Source organism: Balaenoptera borealis, assembly GCF_965194805.1.
Source record: "Balaenoptera borealis genome assembly, chromosome: 6".
In the NCBI taxonomy this organism is placed as follows: domain Eukaryota; kingdom Metazoa; phylum Chordata; class Mammalia; order Artiodactyla; family Balaenopteridae; genus Balaenoptera; species Balaenoptera borealis.
This window is the reverse complement of record NC_138863.1, coordinates 65902943-65926495: the sequence shown is the minus strand read 5'-3', so window position 1 is coordinate 65926495 and position 23553 is coordinate 65902943. Positions and strand designations below refer to the sequence as shown.

Here is a 23553-nt window from a genome sequence, read left to right as displayed (position 1 = left end):
CTCTCTCAACTATTAGATTTTTTGCTTCTCTTTATTACTTTTCATATCTTATGAGCAATAAAGGCCCAAAATATTAATAAGCATAACTAATAAACCTTTCTTCTATATTTTTAATTAGTAATATGTAAGACTTTTGTATTAATATTGTTAAAGATACAAATGTGAAGACAACAATGATTGTTAATTTATGGAGCTTTATTAATCCTAAATAAAAGCCTATAGATTAGAAAATTTTGTCTTACCTTCATTCTTTCAAATTGAGATAGAACTCTGAGTGCTCGAAGGAATTTAATGGAAATAAGCGGTTTTAGTTCTTCCCGAGATTTGCCTATTAAGCTAATACAAAACACCTGGGTATATCAAAAAAAGTGAATAGAATTTAATTTTAACTTTAATCAAAACAATGTGTAAAAAATCTTTTATTATGGAAAAGATACACAAAGCCTACTAAGAAATTTATGAAAAATTTTAATTTACATTTCAATATATCTTAATGATGACCTACAGAAAGATATAAGAAAATCATTCTGTGTTAAAATCACTTAAAGAAAGATAAAACAAAACTATTTTCTGGTAACAGGAATATATGCTATCGAGATAAACAAAAGTTTGTATACTTGAGATTCTTTATTGTCAAGGCTTAATATTTATATCCATTTTTTATTTTTAAATTAAATTAAGAATCAATTACACGATTATTTGCAATATAGTAATAGTACACAATGTATTCATTAAAACAAAATTCGGAATATATTTACATATGAATCTAAATATGAAGATGGTTAAGATGATATAAAATATAGGATTTCAGAGAAGAGGCATAAAGAAGGAAATGAATACTGTTAAGACCAAGTACTAATTACCAAAAAATATAGCAAGATTCTAAGGTGATTTTTTAAACTAAACATATATGTATAAATATGATTCAAATTTTAAAAAATTAACGGAGATTGAGCAAGGTGGCATAGTTATGATTAACTTTTGTTGTATCTTCATATTTTCTGTATTTTCAAGGCAATATAAATGAAAAAAATTACTCTCTTTTACCCTACTCTAAAGAGATTATCTTGAAGTGGACTTTGAAGTAAGGGTATCATTTATATAAGCATGGAGGGATGTGGACTCAAAAGAACAATAACCAGAAAACAGGAAGGTGGGTTGCAGGTGTAGTATGGTTTGGTTGAAGTAGAAGGTTAATTGCAAGAATTAATTTAGAAGACAAAGGTCAGATATTGGAAGTCATTATTTAAAGACTGAGAAGCTTCAATCATTGTTTATAGAATAGGGAGACATTTGTGCATTCGACAAAAATTATTGAGGACCTAATATGTGACATGAATTGTTCTAGGCATATAGGATAAGGAGAAAACCAAACTGAGAAAATATTTTGCCTTAATGGAGCTTATATTTCAGTAAGCAAAATCAATGAGTAAATTATATTGGGCTGGCTAAAAGGTTTGTTTGTTTGTTTTCTGTAAGATGGCTCTAGTAGCACTTAGTTGTCTTTAACTTCATTTGAAACAATTTTGTTAGATTGTATTGTGACAGCTGTCATATCTGTGTGCATTTTTTAAAAACTTATCAAAATTGGTGAATTTTTGTGTAACCATTTTAATATTGAAGATGGAAGAAAAAAAGCAACATTTTCAGCATATTATGCTTTATTATTTCAAGAAAGGTTAAAACGCAACTGAAATGCAAAAAAAGATTTAGTAGTTTTTGAAGAAGGTGCTGTGACTGGTCAAACGTGTCAAAAGTGGTTTACGAAGTTTTGTGCTGGAGATTTCTTGCTGGGTGATGCTCTATGGTTGGGTAGACCAGTTGAAGTTGATAGCGATCAAATCGAGACATTAATTGAGAACAATCACCGTTATACCATGTGGGAGATAGCTGGCATACTCAAAATATCCAAATCAAACGTTGAAAATCATTTGCACCAGCTTGGTTATGTGAATCACTTTGATGTTTGGGTTCCACATAAGTTAAGCGAAAAAAACCTTCTTGACCGTATTTCTGCATGCGATTCTCTACTTAAGTGTAATGAAGATGTTCTGTTTTTAAAAAAATTTGTGACAGGCGATGAAAAGTGGCTACCGTACAATAATGTGGAATGGAGGAGATGGTGGGGCAAGCGAAATGAACCACCACCAACCACACCAAAGGCCAGTCTTCATCCAAAGAAGGTGATGTTGTGTATATGGTGGGATTGGAAAGAGAGTCCTCTATTATGAGCTCCTTCTGGGAAACCAAAAGATTAATTCCAACAAGTACTCCTCCCAATTAGACCAACTGAAAGCAGCACTCAACGAAAAGCATCCGGAATTAGTCAACAAAAAACGCATAATCTTCCATGAGTTTAATGCAAGACCACATGTTTCTTTGACGACCAGACAAAAACTATTATGGTTTGGCTGGGAAGTTCTGACTCACCCGCTATATTCACCAGACATTGCACCTTTGGATTTCCATTTATTTTGGTCTTTACAAATTTCTCTTAATGGAAAATATTTCAATTCCCTGGAAGACTGTAAAAGGCACCTAGAACAGTTCTTTGCTCAAAAAGATAAAAAGTTTTGGGAAGATGGAATTATGAAGTTGCCTGAAAAACGGCAGAAAGTAGTGGAACAGAAGGGTGAATATGTTGTTCAATAAAGTTCTTGGTGAAAATGAAAAATGTGTCTTTTATTTTTACTTTAAAACCGAAGGAACTTTTTGGCCAACCCAATATAATATTAATAGGAAATGAAGAAAGCAGAGAAAGCACAAAGGAGTATTGTAGTGGCTGCAGTTTTAAATATGGTAGTGCAGAAAGACCTAACTTCAAGTTTCTTTTCAGCAGACATAAATGAGGTGAGCCAGCAAAAGTTTCAGGTGGAAGGAAGAATAAGTGCAAAGGCACTAAGATAGAAGTAATTTTGGCATGGTTTTTGAACTTCAAGAATTCCGGTGCTGGTGGAGCAGTATATAGACCAGGATGGGGGAAAGGGAGAGTGGCAGGAAATAAGACTGGATCATGTAGACACTTGTAAACCTTTGATTGCAAAGACTGTAGCTTTTACTACGTGTGAGGGGTGTTTATTGGAGTATTTCAAGAAAAGTGACTTGAACTGAGTTTCATTTTACAACAGTACAACATACGTGGTTGCTATGTGGAGAGGAGAACAAAGGTGTGCAGTGGTGGAAGCAAGGATCTCAGCTTGGAATCTACTGCAGTGATACAAATGGGCAGTTCTGGTAGCTTGGATCAGTGTGGTACTGGTGAAGGTAATGATAAGTAGTCTAATTTTAAATGTATGATTTAAAGGTAGAGCCAATCTAAATATTTTAGAATGCTGATATTTTCAAGATATTCTGCAGTAAGCCTATTCTAATTAGCAGCAGGTTTATAGGCAATGATTAGAAGAATCCAGGAGCTAAGTAATGAACTGTTCAAATTTTAGAATGAAAATAAAAGGATGGATGTGAAGCATTACATATGAAGAAATATGGGATGTTGGTGACTGAAAATGTATAGAGAGAGGGAAAAGAAAGATATAAGTAAATGGAAGAGTAAGTCAGAGTAAAGAAGGAAGAGTAAATCAAATAGCCTTTAAATTTTTTCTTTAAAATACGTACAATAACAACCATGAAGTCTAGTTGATACCAGCCATTAGTGAAATAGGCTTTAAAACCATATGCCATCCACTTTAGAAGCATTTCCAGAATAAAGATGTAAGTGAAGATCATGTCAGCATATTCTAATAAGATTTTAATAGTCTTCCTCTGATCAATATATATATCTTCAAAAGCCTGTGTGTAAAAAATTTAAGGATTAGTGTACATGTAATTTCTACAAGCTCTTTTGGCATAGAGGGGGATGAAATCCCATCTCTAGATGGTGAGCATTGTCATAGGTTGTAGTCTCAAGGGCTTGTTCACTTGGTTTGGATTTATTCACACAATCCACATCCGTTTTCTGATCCCATGCCTGTAGCAGACATCATTCATTGATTCCAGAACCTCCAAATTGTGTTCTAATTAGTGATCTGAAAAGCCTCTCTCAAATCAGTTAATCAAATGTAAGAGGTGGAATCTTTAGTCACATCTGACCTGGTCCTTGTCTCTAATTCCACATAGCCATCTCATAGATATATGCTATTGAGAATAAAGGAGCAGAGATAAACAAACAAAGAAACAAAACCCCCCAAACCTGTGTTTTCAGAAATCCATGCTGCTATTACATGAAAAAGTCACAAAGCTTGTCAGATAAACCATTGGAAACACATAAATATGAAATAAAACTATATTGTTTTTCTAAAGTTTCTCAGTTTTAATAGATCAACCTCAATTTTACCGTGAAGGAAGCAAATTCTGATAATGTCATTCAAAGCAATTTCACAGTATTTTTTTAGCACTGAAAAAAAGGCAATAAAGTATCAATAACCTCAGGCAGACTTGTTTCAAAGTGCATTTGAGGTCAAAAATTAAACAATGATGAAAATAATCTTCGGTAAAGAATGGTGTGATTCTTAAAAACCTATTGTTAAATAAAAGTAAATATAAAATAAGAGAATTGCCGACTTGAACGAATTATGGAGTTTATAAAAGCAGATTATAAATATCATCCAAAGTTATTTTAAAGGACTTTATTCATTACATGTATTTATTTACTGAATAGGTATATAATGTGAAATAATATAAAAAGATATACAGAAGCCTCTATTTCAATTAAAACATTAAAAAATAGGCAAAACCAATCTGTGGCAGTTGAAGTCCACATACTGGCTATCCACATGGAATGAAGAAATAACTGTTAGGGGTCAGAGTATGGTTCTGGAGCCCTGGGAGCATTCTATTTCTCAAGCCAGGTGATGGTTACATAGGTACATTCACTTGGTGAAAATCTTTTATGCTATACACTTATGATTTGCATGCTTTTCAGTATGTGTCCTAAATGTCAGTATAAAGTTTACTTTAAAAATATTTGCAGGGCTTCCCTGGTGGTGCAGTGGTTGAGAGTCCGCCTGCCAATGCAGGGGACACGGGTTCGAGGCCTGGTCTGGGAAGATCCCACATGCCGCGGAGCAACTGAGCCCGTGAGCCACAGTTACTGAGCCTGCGCGTCTGGAGCCTGTGCTCCGCAGCAAGAGAGGCCGCGATAGTGAGAGGTCCGCGCACCGCGATGAAGAGTGGCCCCCGCTCGCCGCAACTAGAGAAAGCCCTCGCACAGAAACGAAGACCCAACACAGCCAATTAAAAAAAAAAAAAAATTTGCAGTACAAAGTCTGGTTCCCAACCATGACTCCATCTTCTCTGTTTTGTGCATCTCACGATTAACTATTTCTTGTGTATCATTCTTTGATCTTCTTCAATCAAACACAAGCAAATATCAATATACATTCTATTTTTCTCCCTTTCTTACGTAAAATGTAGCATGCTGTGCACTTTATTCTTTCTTTTTTTCACTTATTACCATATCCTGGGGAATTGCAATATCAGCATGCAGACAGCTCTTGTATTTTCTAGGTAACTGCACAGTATCCCATTGGATGACTGTACCATAGCATATTTAAACAGTCACCTAATACGGTTTCTTTTTGTTTTTCAATCTTTTGCTATTACAAAAAATTCTTCAGTGCATAGCCTTGTAAATGCATTTAATATGTGTGAAGATTTTAAGATAATTTTCCTGAATTAAGCTTCTTGGGTCAATGGGTAAATATATTTGTAGTTCAGAGGTTCTTAAAAGTATGGGCAGGGACTTCCCTGGTGGCACAGTGGTTAAGAATCCGCCTGCCGATGCAGGGGACACGGGTTTGGGCCCTGGTCCAGAAAGATCCCACATGCTGCGGAGCGACTAAGCCCGTCCGTCACAACTACTGAGCCTGTGCTCTAGAGCCCTCGAGACACAACTCCTGAGCCCATGCGCCTAGAGCCCGCAACAAAGAGAAGCCACTGCAATGAGAAGCCCGCGCTCTGCAATGAAGAGTAGCCCCTGCTTGCCTCAACTAGAGGGAAAGCCCGCGTGCAGCAACGAAGACCCAAAGCAGCCAAAAATTGGTTAATTAATTAATTAATTATTTTAAAAAGTAAATGCAATATTTCTCTTTCCAATGGAACAGGTAACAAAGTACTAGCCTAATATGTGCATTTTATTAAACTTTATTAAAATAAGAAAAATTGGGTATTTATTAACATTCTTTTTTCCTGCTATCATTCATATATTTTGAAATTATATTATTTATTTAATATTGAATGAGGCATATACAGACTCTCTAAGAAACTGTAATGTATGTCTTCCAAAACTAAAATCCTAGAATATGAAATTTGGTGCTATAATAAGTATTCTGGGGAAAAATGATTTGGCATGGTGACTTCATGAATGTAGACTCATGATGCATTTTTTTTCCATAAAAATATGAACTCTCACTTACCAGAGCACCTGTGCTGAGCAGAGTGACAAGGCCAATGAAACACTTAAAACAACTGTTTTCTACTATTTTGCAGCAAGTTTTCCTTATGTTCTGCCACATTTTTCCTTTCTTGGAGTCTCTGCTGATTTGAGCAGATGAAGATCTTTGTCCATAACCTGTCAAGAATGAAACTATTAAGAACAGAAATCTAGAAAATTCATGAAAAAGTAAACATTCCAAATGTTTTAGCAAGTATTTATTTACAGAGTCTAATATAGGTGGTTTCTGACATAAATATTTGATTTTTACCTCTATTGTAGTGACCACTGCAATCACTGAGGAAAAAAAGAAAAACTTAACTTGTGAGTTTGGTAACAGTAGGAGGAAATAAATTGTGAAAGGAAGAGATGACGTAGAACATCCTCTTACCCTGCTGGGTAGAGTCTGAGAATAGAACTCACCTCCACTCCTACAAAACACACACACACATACACACAAGACACACACACACCATCTTCTGATTACTACATTTTTGTATAATGCCTGAAAAGTCATTCTCTGAAGACTCACATGGCATAACAAGCATTTCCATTTAAATATACAAATATTTATGACGTAGTAAGAGGTATAATATCAGTTAAATAAATTAAATTGATCCCAGCTCTTAGGTGGCATGGGAATGGAAATTTTGCTTGAGACTATTTAAGGAGCTAAGCTTGGATTATGGAGTAATTTGTGGGTGGGTTACTGGTGTATGAGGTTGAATTCTACCTTCTCGTCAAGAGAGTTAGCATAAGGAAAACGTGAGGCTTGAGAAGGGTATGATTAACAGGTAAGAGAATGAAGAATGGAGGTGGGTGGAGTTTAAAGTCAACACATTTTAGAATTTTATAGAATTTTACCTAGAGTCAATTTATACATCTTTGGTCAGAAAAATATAGAAAATGTTTCCTCCCTGGTCTTGTATGATACAAGTGCTATAACTCAAGCTACCGAGAGCGGATTCTTATTTTTGAATATAGGAATTTGAACATTTAGCAATTACCATTTTGATGATTTCCAGTGATTTCAAATATTCAGAACCTACAGTTATTTGTTAATCTTGTTAGGAAACTAATTTGAATTATAAGTCATTGAGGGGTGCATGCTACATATCTAGTGAGTCAGTCAACTGACAGAAGCCCTGTACATTTCTTAATATTCATGTGGAATATATAAATACATGACCATTACGTGATTTGTTTTCCTATGAGTATTTTAAATAATGACCCCATTCCACGAGTTATAAAAACACACACACGTACACTAATTTAATCTTTTTAATAATCCCATGAAGTCTTATTATTATTCTCATTTCACATGTTAGGAAATGAGCCAGAGAGAGGGTAAGTAAAAGCTAGTAAATGGTGGGCTGGCATATGAACTCAGGCTGTCTGATTTCAGAACCAACACTCTTAACTACTACATTAGACTCCCTAGGAAGTAGGCCCTTTCTCTCTTTTCCAAATACTGACTTTTTCTTTGATATTCATTGTAAGTTTCTATCAGGATTCATATGGGCATGTGCACATGTGCATGCACACAAACATGTTCATGTGTGTGTATTCCTTAGTCAAATTAATAAACTCTTTAAAATTAAAAGTGTATTCAATAGTATTATTTAGGTTAAGAGAAATTTAGTCTAATTTCAATACAATTTTCAAAGGAATTAATTTTTTTCTTACCGTTTTTAAGACGCTTTGGCTTTCCACGTTCATAGACCCTTTCTTCTTCTTCAGAGATAGCAATATCAACCGTACTGCATTCAGATGAGCTAAATTGCTTTACCTTCTGAAAAGTAAAATCCCACCAAGGAAGCTGTGATTAAAGTTTCATTTACTCACTGTAGTTAAAGTTTATTTTATTTTCAGAAAAAAGAAAAATTATGTACAGAAAGACTACTGTCAGGCGTAAAAGACTTCAGGCCAATTTCATAATTGATATTAAAATGCATACATATCTCTGGGACTTGAAGTTTTAAAAAATATTTAAAAAATTAATTTAAGATAAAATAATTTTTAGATTAAAATTAACATATAGTTAATAACACTGTTATCCTAAAAGATGTGCAGGCTATCTCAAATTTCTGAAAGGAAAGATCTAGGTAGAATATATAAAAAAGAAAATTATAAATATTTTGTTCTACCTCTTTGTCTTTTGCACAGTAAGTGTCAAGGACATAAAATTAGAAGTTCTGTTTGCTTTAAACCATATACAGTCAATTGTAAGACATCATGGTGCTCAATTAAAAAAATAAAATATCCAGCAGGATATTACTCTTAAATAAGCAAATCTTTTGAAAAATTATTTCATTTCCCTTTGTATTCTCTTTATTATTGATAAAATAAGGGTATAGCAACACACTGATTTGTGAGTAGACAATAAATAAATTAATATTATATAATGTTTGAGCATTCAATAATTGAAAATTATACATTTTATATTTAAATGCTTTATTAGAGTTTTTAAAACCCTTGCACATAAATTATTTGATGACATTTTCCCAAAACTGTGTGAGTACTTATTATTCTAAATTTATAAATAAATCAATTAAGATTCAAAATTATAAATCATTTTAGTAAAAGATTATTTAATGGCCAATATATATTGCTACATTATGAAAAAAACAAGTTTCAAAATCTGATTTAAATTTTGTTATTTTTATGAAATTTATATAGTTATATATTTGTAATAAAATATGAAAGTTTAAATACCAAAGAAAGAAGAGTACGAATCTCTGAATTATCAGATCACATGTAATTTTTATATTTCATCTTTGGCTTTTGGTAGATCAACATCCTAAGTACTCTTGGGCTACATAATCTGGAAAGCGTTATAAATATATAACGAAATACATAAATGAATAAATCTTCTTTGAGTAGTTAACCAATCAACAAGACCAAATAATTATGCAGCTTAAATGACAACTTCTGAAACTTCAACATTTACAGTTATATTAATTTCCATCTTTCCTATGTATTTTCATATCTCCAACTTTCTAATGAGATTGGCAAGAAGTTTCCCATTTCCACATGATGTGCTGTGATAAATAGTAATTTTACTGAGAAATGGATGGTAGTACATGCCTTATAGTGTTGTTATAATTTAAATAAAATCAGCTAGCACTCTATAAATATTCATAAATATTTAAGTGAAGATATAGAAGTGTGCTGGAGAAGAATACTTTTCATTTTCTAATAATGGTATTAATTAAAGGAAAATGAACCTGAGAATATGGGGTGTAATAAGGAGTGAAAATGATTCTCGGAAACAAAGATGCCTGCACTAGAAACTAGAAGGACTTTGAATAATTGAAACTTAATTCCTTTTAGAAGGCCAATTTGATAATTTATTGCAGAGAGCAGCTGCCAAGCCAGAAGAGGTCTGGGAGATAAGATGGTGGCAGAGACTTTGGGGACCTGGAAAAAGATATTCTCTGCCCTTCTCCATGCCAGTGAATGAACTAAAACGATTCTCCAGTGAAGTCCAATGCAAGTGGCTCACAGTGCAGATGTGATCTCTATAGATGTAGCTTTGTATTAAATGATAGCTCCTACTAACACATTATGCTGCTTGCAAATGAAGACAGACTGTATCCTGTAGGTTATACATTTTAAAAGCTAAGTGAATAGCAGTATCTGCCCTTCTTTGAATATGACCCTTCTCCCCCACCACCCCGCGTTTATAAAGTTGCAAAATGTTCACAATTCAAACTGGTGGTTTTTTCCTTTGTTCTTTTAGTCCAACTCAATTATATAGGTTATAATATGTTGCAGAAATGAACTGACAAGAATCTTAAAATTTTAGCAAGCAAGAAAGTAACTTTTAGCACTCTTCTAGTCCCATCTTATATTTTAAACATGATAAAGCCCAGGAGAGTTTGGTGATTTCTCCAATAATACACATAGATTTAAAAAATGTAGGTTTCTTCAATATGCTTTTCATCACCCCATGCTGCTTGCTTATTAACGGACAGACTATTATAATTATATTATCTGATGTTTACTAAGTGCTTACTATATATGGGCATTATTCTATGCACTATTGAACTATTTTTCTTAATCTTTCTATCTCCTCTAAGAAATAGATACAAGTTTATCCTCATTTACAGACGAGGAAACTGAAGCTTAGAAAGTTTAAGAAACTTGATCAGCAGCAGAAAATCAGGAATCATTGAATTGAATGGGTAATCAAACTCTGGAACTTCAGCACTGCTTCACTTCCTTATCAACAATGCCATCAATCAAAAATAAGAAATCATGATATTAAAACAACTTACCTCTTTGCTGCTTCCATCACCTGACTTGCTCTGAATCTCCTTATTGTCCAGATTTTCTATATCAGATTCTTCTGACGCAATCGGTACAGTTTCTGAGACACTGGGACTGGGGATAAGTGACTGACTCCCATTTTCGGTCATTGTGTTTTTCTCTGTGCCACTGCTTTTATCCTTATCCTTGAGGAAATCTTGGGTGTTACTCAATTCAGAGAGAGTATGGTCAGAAATATTCCCTTTAACATATATATCACTTACATTGTCCATTGTTTCCTCTAGAACATTTTGGTTTTTGCATAATATTTTAGAAAGCACATAATTTATTCCTTTTTTAATCCTTGCCATTGCACGCTGGAGATTTTTTGCTTCATCATTCTCTTCAGTTGTTGTAGCCTTGTATGAACTAAATGAGCTGACCAATGCCAGAAACAGGTAAAGTATCTGAATGAGGAAGTAAATGAGGTTAAATGCATCTCATTTTTTTGTTTCCTTTCAAACAACAGCAACAAAATAATCTGTTAAAAAAGCTGACCTGAGATTTGAAAACAGCATACACACTACAATGCTATTTAGGCTATTCAGTTTTTGTTCATCTACAGTGGGCCAGGTGCTGTGTTAGTGGTTTGTATAGCCAGAACTCATCTCAAGGTCACAATATTCTATGAAATATCATTTGTTTCTCTTTTACAGATGAAAACCACAAAGCTTACAGATGCTAAGTATCAAAGATCACACAGGTTGAACATAAGTCTGTCTTATTCCCAAGTTTGTTTTTTTTCACTAAGCCAGGTTAACTTTCCCAAGGTGAGAAAATGAATTGCTACTCCAGGTGGCTGACTTCACTTTAGCCCTAGCCCAGGAAGATGTGTAATGACATCTTCACGGGTTCTGCAAACCCATGAGGAATCTCATGGGGAGAGAGCTATCCCTGGTTCTGAAGCCCACATCTAACTTTCCTTGTGATGTGCAAGCACAGGGATTGGGTAGGTTAATTGATTCTCTGTGATAATAAATTTGGTCAAATAAGAAGGAGATGAGTGATGGAAGAATCATTCCTAATATTTGCAAGTTATTTTGAATTCGAGGATAGTGTGTATTTCGACTTTTACTATCACTGAGAAATAAGATCAAGGCATGTACATTTTCCAGAGAATCTGATTTTTATTTTGTTTGTTGTTGTAGGGTATAGATTATAATTTTAGATTCTAGTGTTGGAGATTTATATTGATTATTCTCTTAGACTTAAAGTAGTAATTTGAGCATTTTGTCTATTCTGGCAGTTTTCTCTCTTCTCTTCAGATATTTGAGCTTTTGAAGATTTAATTTACTTTATGCTTTACATATTATTTTTAAAGGGAAAGGTTCAAATGTTATACATTATGTGTAATAACATGTATTTAACTTACATAACATTTTCCTGCTTGTATTTCTGATTTCTTCATATATTAAGATCTACTCTTAAAAATACTTATACTGACAATTTATGTGTACATAAAATAAAATAGCTAAGTATATGAAGATCTGCAGCATTCATTTGTTAAAATATCTTTCAGAATTTTGGATCTATGTGAAGAGGTGAATTCTCAAGCACTCTGATAATTACTGTTTCTCATGCACATATACACCTAAAATATTATGAAGTACCCACCAAATCGTGTTCATGTCTAATGAATTACTTTTACTTCTCAATACCCAGATCTTTTTAACACTTAGGAATAGAGAAAGCTCAAATGAGACTCACTCATGGAAAAATCAAAATATTTTTGCAGATAATAAAGTCATCAAATAAATCATCATAATCGTAACCATAGTTTTGGTGTAGCAATAAAACGGAGGGTATAAGATGGCTCAGCATTGGAAATTTCTTGCAGGTAAGAGCATCTGAACAACTAACATATATTTTCTATAAACTACAATGACAGAATCTCAATGGAAAAAAAAAACAAAACTAAAAAGACAGTAATTGAATGCCAATACCCCCAGAATAGTTTGATTGTTCTCCCACTAGTGTCCCATTTTGACATTAAGGCTTATTTACAGATAATCTGGGCAGGGGCTCCATGGCCCTTGTAGGAACTAGACTATTAGCATCTCTATCATTCTCAAAGGACAAAGGAAAAGACCAAGTGTAATTTAAGGTAGTTGGTTGTTTCTTTGTCCTTTGTTTGGTTAAGTATTGTCCACGGTGAGAAAAATGAAAAGGGTGTTTAGTAAGAATTTCATGACTATAAGCTTCATATGAGTAGAAACCATGTTTTCTCTTAAATAGACAACCAGCACAATGCTAGGCACAAAGTACATGATAAAAAAATATTTGTTGAAAAATTAGTTAATTATGGAATGAATGAAAGAATAGATTTTTGTGCCAGGATTTGAAGAAGGAAAAATTATGCTACAGCAACTGTATATTTAAGAGCTTACAATGTAAGATTTCTTATATCTTAGACACACACACTTCCCCCATATATATATATATATATATATATATATATATATATATATATATATATATATGCATATATACATATACAATAAGAGCGTTAAAAGGCTGAAAATTAAGTTCAAAATGCTCTGGAACCGTGATATAAAGAAAGAACTTTATAACACTGTAAAATGCTACTGCTTTGTTTAAGTGCGCTCTGAATTAAAAATAGCCTAGTCTCTTAAAAGATTAATAGGAGGACTCATGATCCCTTCCTTCATGGAGCTTACAGTTTAATAAGGAAGATAGACAAGTACATGAACAATTAAACATAATGCCAATGTGTGCATATGACAGGAGTATGCCCAGGGTAAATAGAAGCAATGAGGAAATGTGCTGATACAATGGAGTCTAACCTGTGATTTTTTTCCCCACCTTTTGGGAGATGTGCTTGACCTCTATGACTTAGGAATAAAAAGTAAATATTGAGTCTCTCTTTTTTCCTATTTCTTTTCCAAAAGAACAATTTTGTCTTATAAGCCATTTTTTTCTTAGAAGAAGTAAAAGGTAATATCACTCCAATTACTGGAAATTTAAAAGTGAAAGCATTTCCTTTTAGTGAATGCATAACAGTTTTATAGATCAGTGGTTTTCCAACTTTGCTGCACAATTTAATCAAATGAGGATTTAAAAAGAAAAATCCTGATGACCAGGCTATGTCCACATACCAGTAAAATCAGAATCTCTGGGAATGAATCCAAGACATTAGTTTATTTTTATTAGTTCCCCAGGTAATTCCAATGTGCAGTCAAATTTGACAACCAGTGCTACATTTAAGTGCTTCTTAAAATTTAATGTGCATACAGATCACTTGGGGATATTGTTAAAATATAGATTCTGATTCCACAGGTCTGGGATGGGATCTGAGAGTCGTCATTAATAACTATCTCCCATAAAGCCAAAGCTATTTTGAGTAGCAGGTTATAAGCAGTGCTATCCAATGGAGATATGATGCATATCACATATGCAATTTTCCAGTAGGCACACTAAAAGTGTAAACAAAAACAGGTGAAATTAATTTTACTAATATATTTTATTCAACTAAATGTATCAAAAATATTATAATTAAAATGCATTCGATATAAAAATTATTAATGAAATCATTTACGTTCTTTTTTGGGAGGTAAGACTTCAAATTCAGTGGGTATTTTACACTTATGACACATCTCAAAGTGGACCACTCGTATTTTAACTGATCAATGGCCACATGTGGCTAGAGGCCACCATATCAGACAGCACAGTTATAGACCACTGGCTTCCATAAGTCCACATTGTGAAAATGCCAGACTACAATACATCAGTTTTTCAAGGAAAATTTTAAAGCATGGATTACTTACCAATAAGTTTCCAACTAAAATCACCATCATGTAAAAAGGAATACAACTGAATTGGCCTGCTACCTTAAAGCAATCCCATAAAGTCTCTATCCACTCTCCACAGAGAATCCGGAATACATTCAGGAAGGAGTGGAGGAAATCATGCATGTGCCAGCGTGGAAGTTGACAGTCTTCATCTATGTTGCAGACGTATATTTTGTAATTTGAACCAAACAGCTTCAGGCCAAGCACAGCAGAAAAGAATATGAATGTGAACAACAGCAGGACCAAGTCTTTCAGGGCCATCATTGAGTTACCAAGAGTCAGCATCAAAATCTTGAAAGTTGGCCAATATCTCCCCAATTTGAAAATTCGTAACTGATAGAGCAATGTAAAAACCAGAATAAGAAAAAAACAACAAAAAATCTGGTCACTATTCATTACAATGTACATTAAAAATTTTTATCAGCATTATACACGTATACATATGTAGTCTTTAATGTAATATTCAGTTTTGAGAATTATTAATACTAAGCACTGAAAATTCAGTTTATGTACAATGGTTAATACATCTTACATATTCTATAGTTTTTTACTGTAAATCCATGTATATTTTCTTCTATTGATCTGTCAATTCCCATTCAATATTACACTATTATAATTATTCCAGTTTTATGATTTAATATCTGGTAAAGCAAGTATCCATTCTTTGTTTTGTTTTTCACAGTGTATTGAATATTTTCCCACATTTTGACATATAGATGATGCTGGAAAAGTCTTCAGTTTCCACTGAATTCCATTGACAGTTCTATTGTGTATTTACCTTTAAAAATAACATGGAAGACCAAACATAACATTCTAGGTTTAGTCCGAATATTTCACTTCTTTTCACCAGGTTAAAAAATTTTTATTTATATGGCACAAAATCACCTTAATATTTGGGTCATCTAAAATCCATATATTATTTTTATATGTGCTATACCTTCCTCAACTTTTTCTGGTATATAGTTGGCTTTCTGGACTCAGGGGTAGGACTTAACATTTATCCATGTAAAACTTAATCATCTTAGATTCAGTCCTTTACTAGCCTTTCAGATATTTTGATACTACCTTTTATTACATTGTCTGTATTTCCCAGTCTTGTTTCATCCATAGATTTGAAAAATACAGCTTTTATATTTTTCTCTTACTCATTAGACAAGCCTATGGATAAAGATTTAAGATAGGATTCTGAAGAATTATTTGGATAAGATCAAATCTACTTAATTGTTCTTGATATCTGCTACATTCCTTCAACTTGTTACCAAGAATGAGACAATATATTATTTATCAAATGCCCAACATTTCTATAAATATCATTCTAATAACATTATTTCTTTGCCTAGTTTTCTGATGCTTTTACCACCACCTACATTGCAGGCATATAGTGATTCTGACTTGATAATTTTCTAATAACATTTTATTGGCCTGACCATTCTTCTTTTACAAAGTTTTCTACCCTACATTTAGAAATACTCACCTGATTCTTCAGTTACACACTGGCTTACATTCAGCTTCTGGGACTCCTTATTATCCTGCTTCTCAAAACTGACCCAGTATCCCTGACTCTGCTTTCTAAAACAGTATCTCAAATTTGCTGTATATATGGCATATTTCCTTTAATGCCTGGGCCAAACAACAGCATTGGAGACTACTTACTCTTTTCTGGGTTACTTTCTAAGCTTGTTACATATGAATTAATTCATTTACTACCTCCAATATACCAAAAGTATAGGTATTACTATTCTTCCCACTTCATGTCTGAGGAAACTGAGATGAATTTTTATAAAATAAAATTTAGGTCTTGGATTCTACTTACCACCCTGAATGATCGAAAAACAGCCAGTCCATGAAAATGTGTTACATAAAGTTCTACTAAACCATGGAACACAATTAGGCTATCATAAATGTTCCAGCCTACTTGGAAATACCCATACGGATGCATGGCAATTATTTTAAAAATCATTTCTGCTGTGAAAATTCCAATAAACACCTAAATAAAACAAAACATAGAGATGAGAATATGATTCCAGTAGCTCTATCAGAACCCTCACACGCAGAAACTGTAAATTTTCACTGCCACCTTCTTCGTATTTCCTCTGTCAAGATCTGATTAGTTTCAGAGTCTGTATTACAAGTACAGGCTCATAGGTTTTGTTTGACAATCTAATGTCAAACATTGTGTAATCTTCAATTACTTTAATAAAAGTCATCCTAGAAGAAAACAAAAGAATATTTGAGAGTGAAAATCTTTTCATTTTGAATAGTTCCTTTTGGGATAAAGAGTACACATTAAGATATTTAATTTTTAAAACTGTAAAAGAAATTTTTCAAAAGTATATATGATCCAGAAAAAAAGCAAACCTATGGAAATTGTCCTTTGAAAACTACACTGGCAGAAATAACTAAATTACTGTTTTGGTATCAAGTAAATGTACAGTTCAAAATTGGCAGCAGTTGGCTGTTTGTATTAGTATCAAGCAACTAAACAACAATAAAAGCAAACGAAATTAAACAATATATATTTGCTTGAATGTGACTTGTTTTTAAACTCATAGAAATCTTTGTCTTTTGTATTGTACGTGGAAAAAAAAGATGGGTGAATCTCAAAAATACCTTGCCAAAAGGATAAGCTCCAGTCTAAGATTAGGTGCAGTTGTAACAGAATTCAAAATTCAGGTGTCAGTGAAGCACTTGTGTCTGTTATTTCACCTCTGCCCTACCTTGATCTAGGGGTTACCCTACCAAAAGATGGGATATTTGAGAAGGGAGAGGAAATAAATAATATCTACTTAACCTGACTGCCATGCAGTTAGCTAGAAGTATTAAATTTAAATGGACTCTAGCTATAAATCTATTCAATGATAAGAATATTTACAAAGCAGGGCTGGGGGCGGTGAGGTGAGAAAGCATGAACACAGTACTTCATCTAATACTCATATAATGCATTTGCAACATTTTGGAGTTATAAAATAAAATAACGGGGATAATGATGACTAAAGAAAAGTTGAAATTGCAAAAGAAAATAATGTACAATGAGATTCTTACCTGGTTTTCAATGTTGAGAATGTTGTTGGTTTCTAAACTCATTGGGTAGTGTTCTAAGGCCAAAAAATGTATGTTTAGAATTATGCATATGGTAAGGAAAAGATCGGTAAATGGGTCCCGTATAATCATATGGACAAACTCTTTCAACTTTAACCAACAGGGAGAACAATTCCAGATCAAGAAAGTTTTAGCAAATCTATACCAACAAAATGGGCATCTCTTCCTGGATTTTCTAAGTTCTGAAATGAAAGAATAGAAAAGTTATGTATTAGCTAATTGTTTATTTAAGCTCTAACTAGTAGAAATTTTTGACTTTTGCATGCAAAGGGAGGTTTGAAACTAGACTTCTGATTTTGAATTAGCATATAGAAATATTTTGTATTAATAAAAATCAGAGTAAAGTAAATTTCTTCTATTTTGTTCATGCTTGCGAGTTAGACAAATGAAAATGAGACAAATTATGTATTAGAATCAAAACATAGGAGTACCTCTCAAGAAAAACAAATATGGAATATAACTGAGAGTATATTTATAATTTTAGATTTACATGCTTTACAAAATAATGTCTTTCAATATTGTCTATTGTCTATGATTATATTATAGTATGTAATATATAATAGTATTAATATAATAATACTATATAATATAATAATATTATATATTATAGTATGTAATATATAATAGTATATATTATAGTATCATATTATAATATGATTATATGTCATATTGTCTATGATTACTAGTTATATATATTTAAAAAGCAGAGACAAGTATAAAAAGGACCTTAATAGGTTAATGTTATATACACCAAACTGTATTTTTAGTTACAAGGTAATACTTCATGTTGTTTTCAGTGTTAAACAAAGAAAATTCCTTGGCACTCTTTGGTTCCTTTTCCAGTGTTTAAAACACTATGCTTATGAAATTTTAAAGTATTGTTTATCCTAATAGTCTCATGCTATTCCTTAAATTTTAGTTATCATCATCTAAAATTCTGAAGAAATTGGAGGATTTCCTTAAAAGTGAATCATATGGGGACTTCCCTGGTGGCGCAGTGGTTAAGAATCCACCTACCAATGCAGGGACACGGGTTTGAGCCCTGGTCTCGGAAGATCCCACATGCCGCGGAGCAACTAAGCCCGTGTGCCAAAACTACTGAAGCCTGCGCACCTAGAGCCCACGAGCCACAACTACTGAGCCCGCGTGCCACAACTACTGAGCCCGCGTGCCACAACTACTGAAGCCCACGCACCTAGAGCCCATGCTCCGCAACAAAGAGAAGCCACCACAATGAGAAGCTCACACACCACAACGAAGAGTAGCCCCCACTCGCCGCAACTAGAGAAAGCCCGCGGGCAGCAACAAAGAACCAACACAGCCAATAAATAAATAAATTAATTAATTAATTAATTAATTAATTAATTAATTTTTTAAAAAGTGAATCATATGAATGGTACCTTCCATAGTGTCTAAATATTTTTTACTTTACCTTCTTTATGTCTGATAGTAGTATCATCCAACATATCCAAAGAAGTAATCATAGAAGTTGATGATCTTTTCTTCATTTCTATTTCTGTAGTCTTGGTCTAAAAAGAAATTTGATGAGTCTAATACTGGCTTCTCCCCTTTGTAGATCTAAGACTATAACTATAAGAAGGCTTATAGCCTTCTTTAAAATGCTGATTCTTACTTCCAAAAGCCTTTCTGTGTTCCATAATTTGGCACTCTTTACACTATAGGTATTATTAAACTGACTTAGGATTATTTGGAAAATGAATGCGTATTACTTGCAACTCAACAAAATCATTTTATATTATGAGGTCAACTATAAAAGGAGAAAACCAGAGAATGATAGTGGTATTACCCATATTTGACAAAGAATTCAGTGTACAGTTTAGAATTATTGTGGAATATCCAGTTGGCAAACATGCTACTGAACAATAACACCTTACATTTCTCTAACACCTTACATTTTTTACTTGGGGATATGTTAACTATGACTTTGTAAACTCTCTTGATAAAATCAATTATTTGGTGTTGAGATGATGAAATATGTCCCATGTAATATCAGGTAATAAAATGAATTTTAAAGGATATTTTTGGTTCGAACATATTTGATAATTCCAAAAAGGAATCACATCTTTCCGTCCCTCATAACTCTTGAGTAATGGTTTTAAGACATCCTCTGTTTTGCTGATGTGGCTACAGAGTTAAAAAGAACCCTTGCAGTGGAAAGGCACTCAAAACTCCTCGGCTTCGATGCAGATGTTACAAGTTCTACACATTCATGATTATCACAAGTATGGCCCCAGATGTTTCTAGTGACCATGTATAAATTTTGTATTTGAATTTAAACTGTAAGAAACTGGCAATGGGTAGATGATATTGCACCATAGAGCTCCCGACAGTTTTTACACTTGGTACACACAGAGAATAATAATATTTGTATGCTTATTAATTTGGTAAATAGGTGAGCCTAATAGGTGAAATAAATAGTAAATAAATTTTAATAGGTGAGGCAGCTTTTGAATAGAGATAACTGGCATGGGCCTGCTGCTGCCCTAACACTGAGGAGATTCGTGGTTGAGGCTCACTGATAACCCATACCCAGAGCACCCTAGTTGGCAGGTTCTGCTGAGGTCTATCTGAAGTCCCAGAGTAGATATCAAGGGAATCATCACATTCATCTCACTCCATAGGAGTCAAGTCCTTCTAATTTAAATACTAGAGCTAGAGGAGGTAAAAACCAACTGTACTACATACTGAGTTCCATCAGGAAAATGACAGATTCTTTTTATCTACAGATCTCTGTTGCCTCACTTTTTTTTTTTTTAACTGAAAAAGTACGCAAAAGCTCAGGATGTGAAGCTAATTTATTTATTTAAACCAATGCTTATTCCAGAAAGTATTTTCTTGGCTGACTTACAAGGCTACATAAAATATGTGATAATTTATATAATTCCAAATTTCTAAGAGTTAAAAACCAACAGAACTATAATTTTTCTGTTATTAAAGTCTGATAGAAATTTCCCAGGTGTTTCTTCATAAAGATGATACTTTGTCATATCGTGAACAATATCCTCCACTATATTCTTAATACCGAGGAATTACTTCTCATAGAGCTGCTTCTGGTAGTGACGGTGACAATGTTTGATGAATTTACAACAAAGAGCAATCCAGTAAAGTTCATCAGCTGTGATGGGGGGAGCAGTGGAGTGGGGAGAGTAATAACGTTATTGTTGAGACAGTCAGTGCTCATTAGTGATTTGGCTTGAACTATGGACATGTTTTAGGATACAAAATGAACAAACCACATATCAGTCTAGTAATATATTTCTCTCAGTTGAACTTCTCAATAAGTGCCCATACGTTGGCCAACTCCTAAGGATATAGCTAGTTTACAACGTAAATTGAAAGGATTATGACTCAAAAATCTCCTTTTTGGAAGTTTAAGAGCTAATAAGGACATATGCCTGAATTTTAGACAATCCAGCATTAAAATTAAACTGGAAGAAGGGGCTAGGATTCTTTTCACCGCTGGTTTCAATTTTCTCTGGAGGGGAGATATGAAAAAGGAAGAACCCAGTCATATTTCTGGCATTTAGCAATGAACACCTGAAGTGTTCGTCTTGTACCCAGACTTCCTCTCTCTACTGCAACCCCACTGGCCTTTTTAATCCTCTGACTCATCCTGTTCCCTCCTGCCAGAGAGAATGGACTCATTCTTCAGATCTCAGTTCAAGTGCCAAGTCCTCAATAAAAACCTTTCTGACTCAGAGAAATCCTTTATTACAGGCTTTCAAAGCACTATGTTTCTCACTTTTTTAACACTTCCCGTATTTTCATTTAATTTTTTTAGTGGAGAATAATACTCACCAGGTACCCAATAGGTTGCTTCAACCATCAATGATGTTATACTTTCCACTTTTCATGTATTACTCACCCTACTTTTTTCCTGAAGTATTTTAAATCAAATTTCAGATATCATAAAATTTCAGAATAAGCTTTTTTAAAAAGATAGTCACAACACCATTACCACAATCAGCAAAATTAGTAATTCCTTAATATTATCCAAGACCCAGACCATGCTCAATTTTCGTTCATTGCTCAGAAACATTCTATTATAGTTGACTTGTTCCAATCAAAATACAAAATGATATGCATTTTTTTTGGTTTGCAGTTCTACTGATTATCATGATTTTAAATTTATTTAGCCTATGTGATTTGTTAAAGACACTGAATCACTTATATTGTAGAATTTTCCACATTCTTAATTTGGCAGATTATGTGTTTTTAGTTTAATTTAATGCATTCTTCTCTTTCCTATAGTCTCTGGAAAAAGATGGTTAGATCTAGAGGCATATTAGACTTAGCGTGGATTTTGGCAAGAATATATTGTGGTGTTTTATGTTTCCTATTTCATAACATCAGGAAACATAATGTCTGGTGGTCCTAAAGTTACAATTTATTTTTATAGTAATTTTATAGTTTATCTCCCCATTAGACCATTAGCTTCATGATGATAGACACTGTATTTGTATTTATTAATTTTAAAATCTCCAATGCTTAATACAATGTCTAACATACAGAATATTGTCAATAATGTTTAATTATACAGGTGAACTATAAGGATGTCAGTTTAGATGGGCAAATTTTTTTTTAATATTTATATTCCTACAGTTGTATAAATCATTCTTTTCTAAGGTTTTGCCAATAACTGACAATTCATAGGAAAGTTTCACCTACAAACTGTGTAACTGATGAAATAATATTGTTTCAGTGTTGATTCTCCAGAACAATGATGGTAAAGTGATGAAAAATGGGTTCTCTTTCTCAGTGTTGAGAAATCAATTACCAATAAATATAGATCAAACTTTGTAACTGGAACTTCTCAATAAAGATTAAATTTGAGAATTTGTGAAGACACTAATTATGTGTCTGGCACATAGTTGACACTCAATAAACATTATATACTATTATTACCATCATTATTACTTTAATTATCCCTAAAAGGGAGACATAGTCAAAGACTTAAAGAATTTTATATTGACAAGTATTCTCCATATGGACGGCAGTGCCTTCTTGCAGTTGTGTTCTTGTCTTTCCTATAATTAGACATTACCATTTTTTCAGTTGCTTAGTATATTCTAAGCAGTGCTAAGTGCTTTATAAACGTTTATTTAATTTGAATCTCACAACAACCTATGACACAGATATTATAATACACACCTTACAGATGAAGAAGCTGAAGTTTAGAAAGGTTAACAGACTTGGCAAATATCATACATCTATTAAGTGGCTAAAATGGACTTAAATCTATATTTATCTGACTGCAAAACTCTGATTTTAGCCAATATGATGTACTGTTTTCTTATAATGTGAGAATATGAAACACATATGTAATTTCCCAGTAATTCCAACATTGGAATTAGAATCTGTCTAGGGTTAAATCAGGTTGGTCACCTAGAGGGTCCTCAGTATGTTCCATTTTAAATTCTTCACTGTCCAGTGTTTTCTTATGTATAAATAAAAAAGGAAAAGAAAATACATCTTGTGAAAATAACTTTTATTCTCATTTTCCCAGAAAACTTTTGCATGACAAAATGTTCTAGTACTCTTCCAGGAACAGAAATCTTTTATAATTGAAAGATTTTAATTAAAACCAGAAAGGCTTTATGTGATCCAAATAGCCAAATGAATGGAGATATTGGGAAATTAGGAAATAATCTAAGTTCTTCATAAGCAGAGCTAATAGGGCATCTCATCTGGAATAAGAGAAGTATTGTGCTCTTGAATGCATTTGTGTGTAGCTCTTGACATTTGAAATGCCACTTGAAAACAAATTACACATTCAACATATCATTCAGACTACAATCATTCAACATGAAGGACCTCAGACTCATTTCTAGAGACAGAAAGCTTTTGTAATTTGTTTTTCTGTGACTTCCTCATGGGTGATAT

At 33.2% G+C, this 23553-nt stretch overlaps 1 protein-coding gene across 1 annotated transcript in view; it reads right to left on the bottom strand.

The window, feature by feature from the left end:
* SCN7A (sodium voltage-gated channel alpha subunit 7) overlaps positions 1-23553 on the bottom strand; it is an 85094-nt gene that overhangs the window by 26863 nt on the left and 34678 nt on the right. Inside the window, exons 12-20 of the mRNA XM_082395381.1 lie at positions 19082-19178; positions 17593-17831; positions 16364-16537; positions 14527-14883; positions 10711-11148; positions 8117-8222; positions 6414-6568; positions 3616-3789; positions 243-350 (exon numbers count right to left, since the gene is read on the bottom strand). Of these exons, the coding sequence (XP_082251507.1) occupies positions 243-350; positions 3616-3789; positions 6414-6568; positions 8117-8222; positions 10711-11148; positions 14527-14883; positions 16364-16537; positions 17593-17831; positions 19082-19178 (1848 nt within the window). The remainder of the gene's footprint in view (positions 1-242; positions 351-3615; positions 3790-6413; positions 6569-8116; positions 8223-10710; positions 11149-14526; positions 14884-16363; positions 16538-17592; positions 17832-19081; positions 19179-23553) is intronic.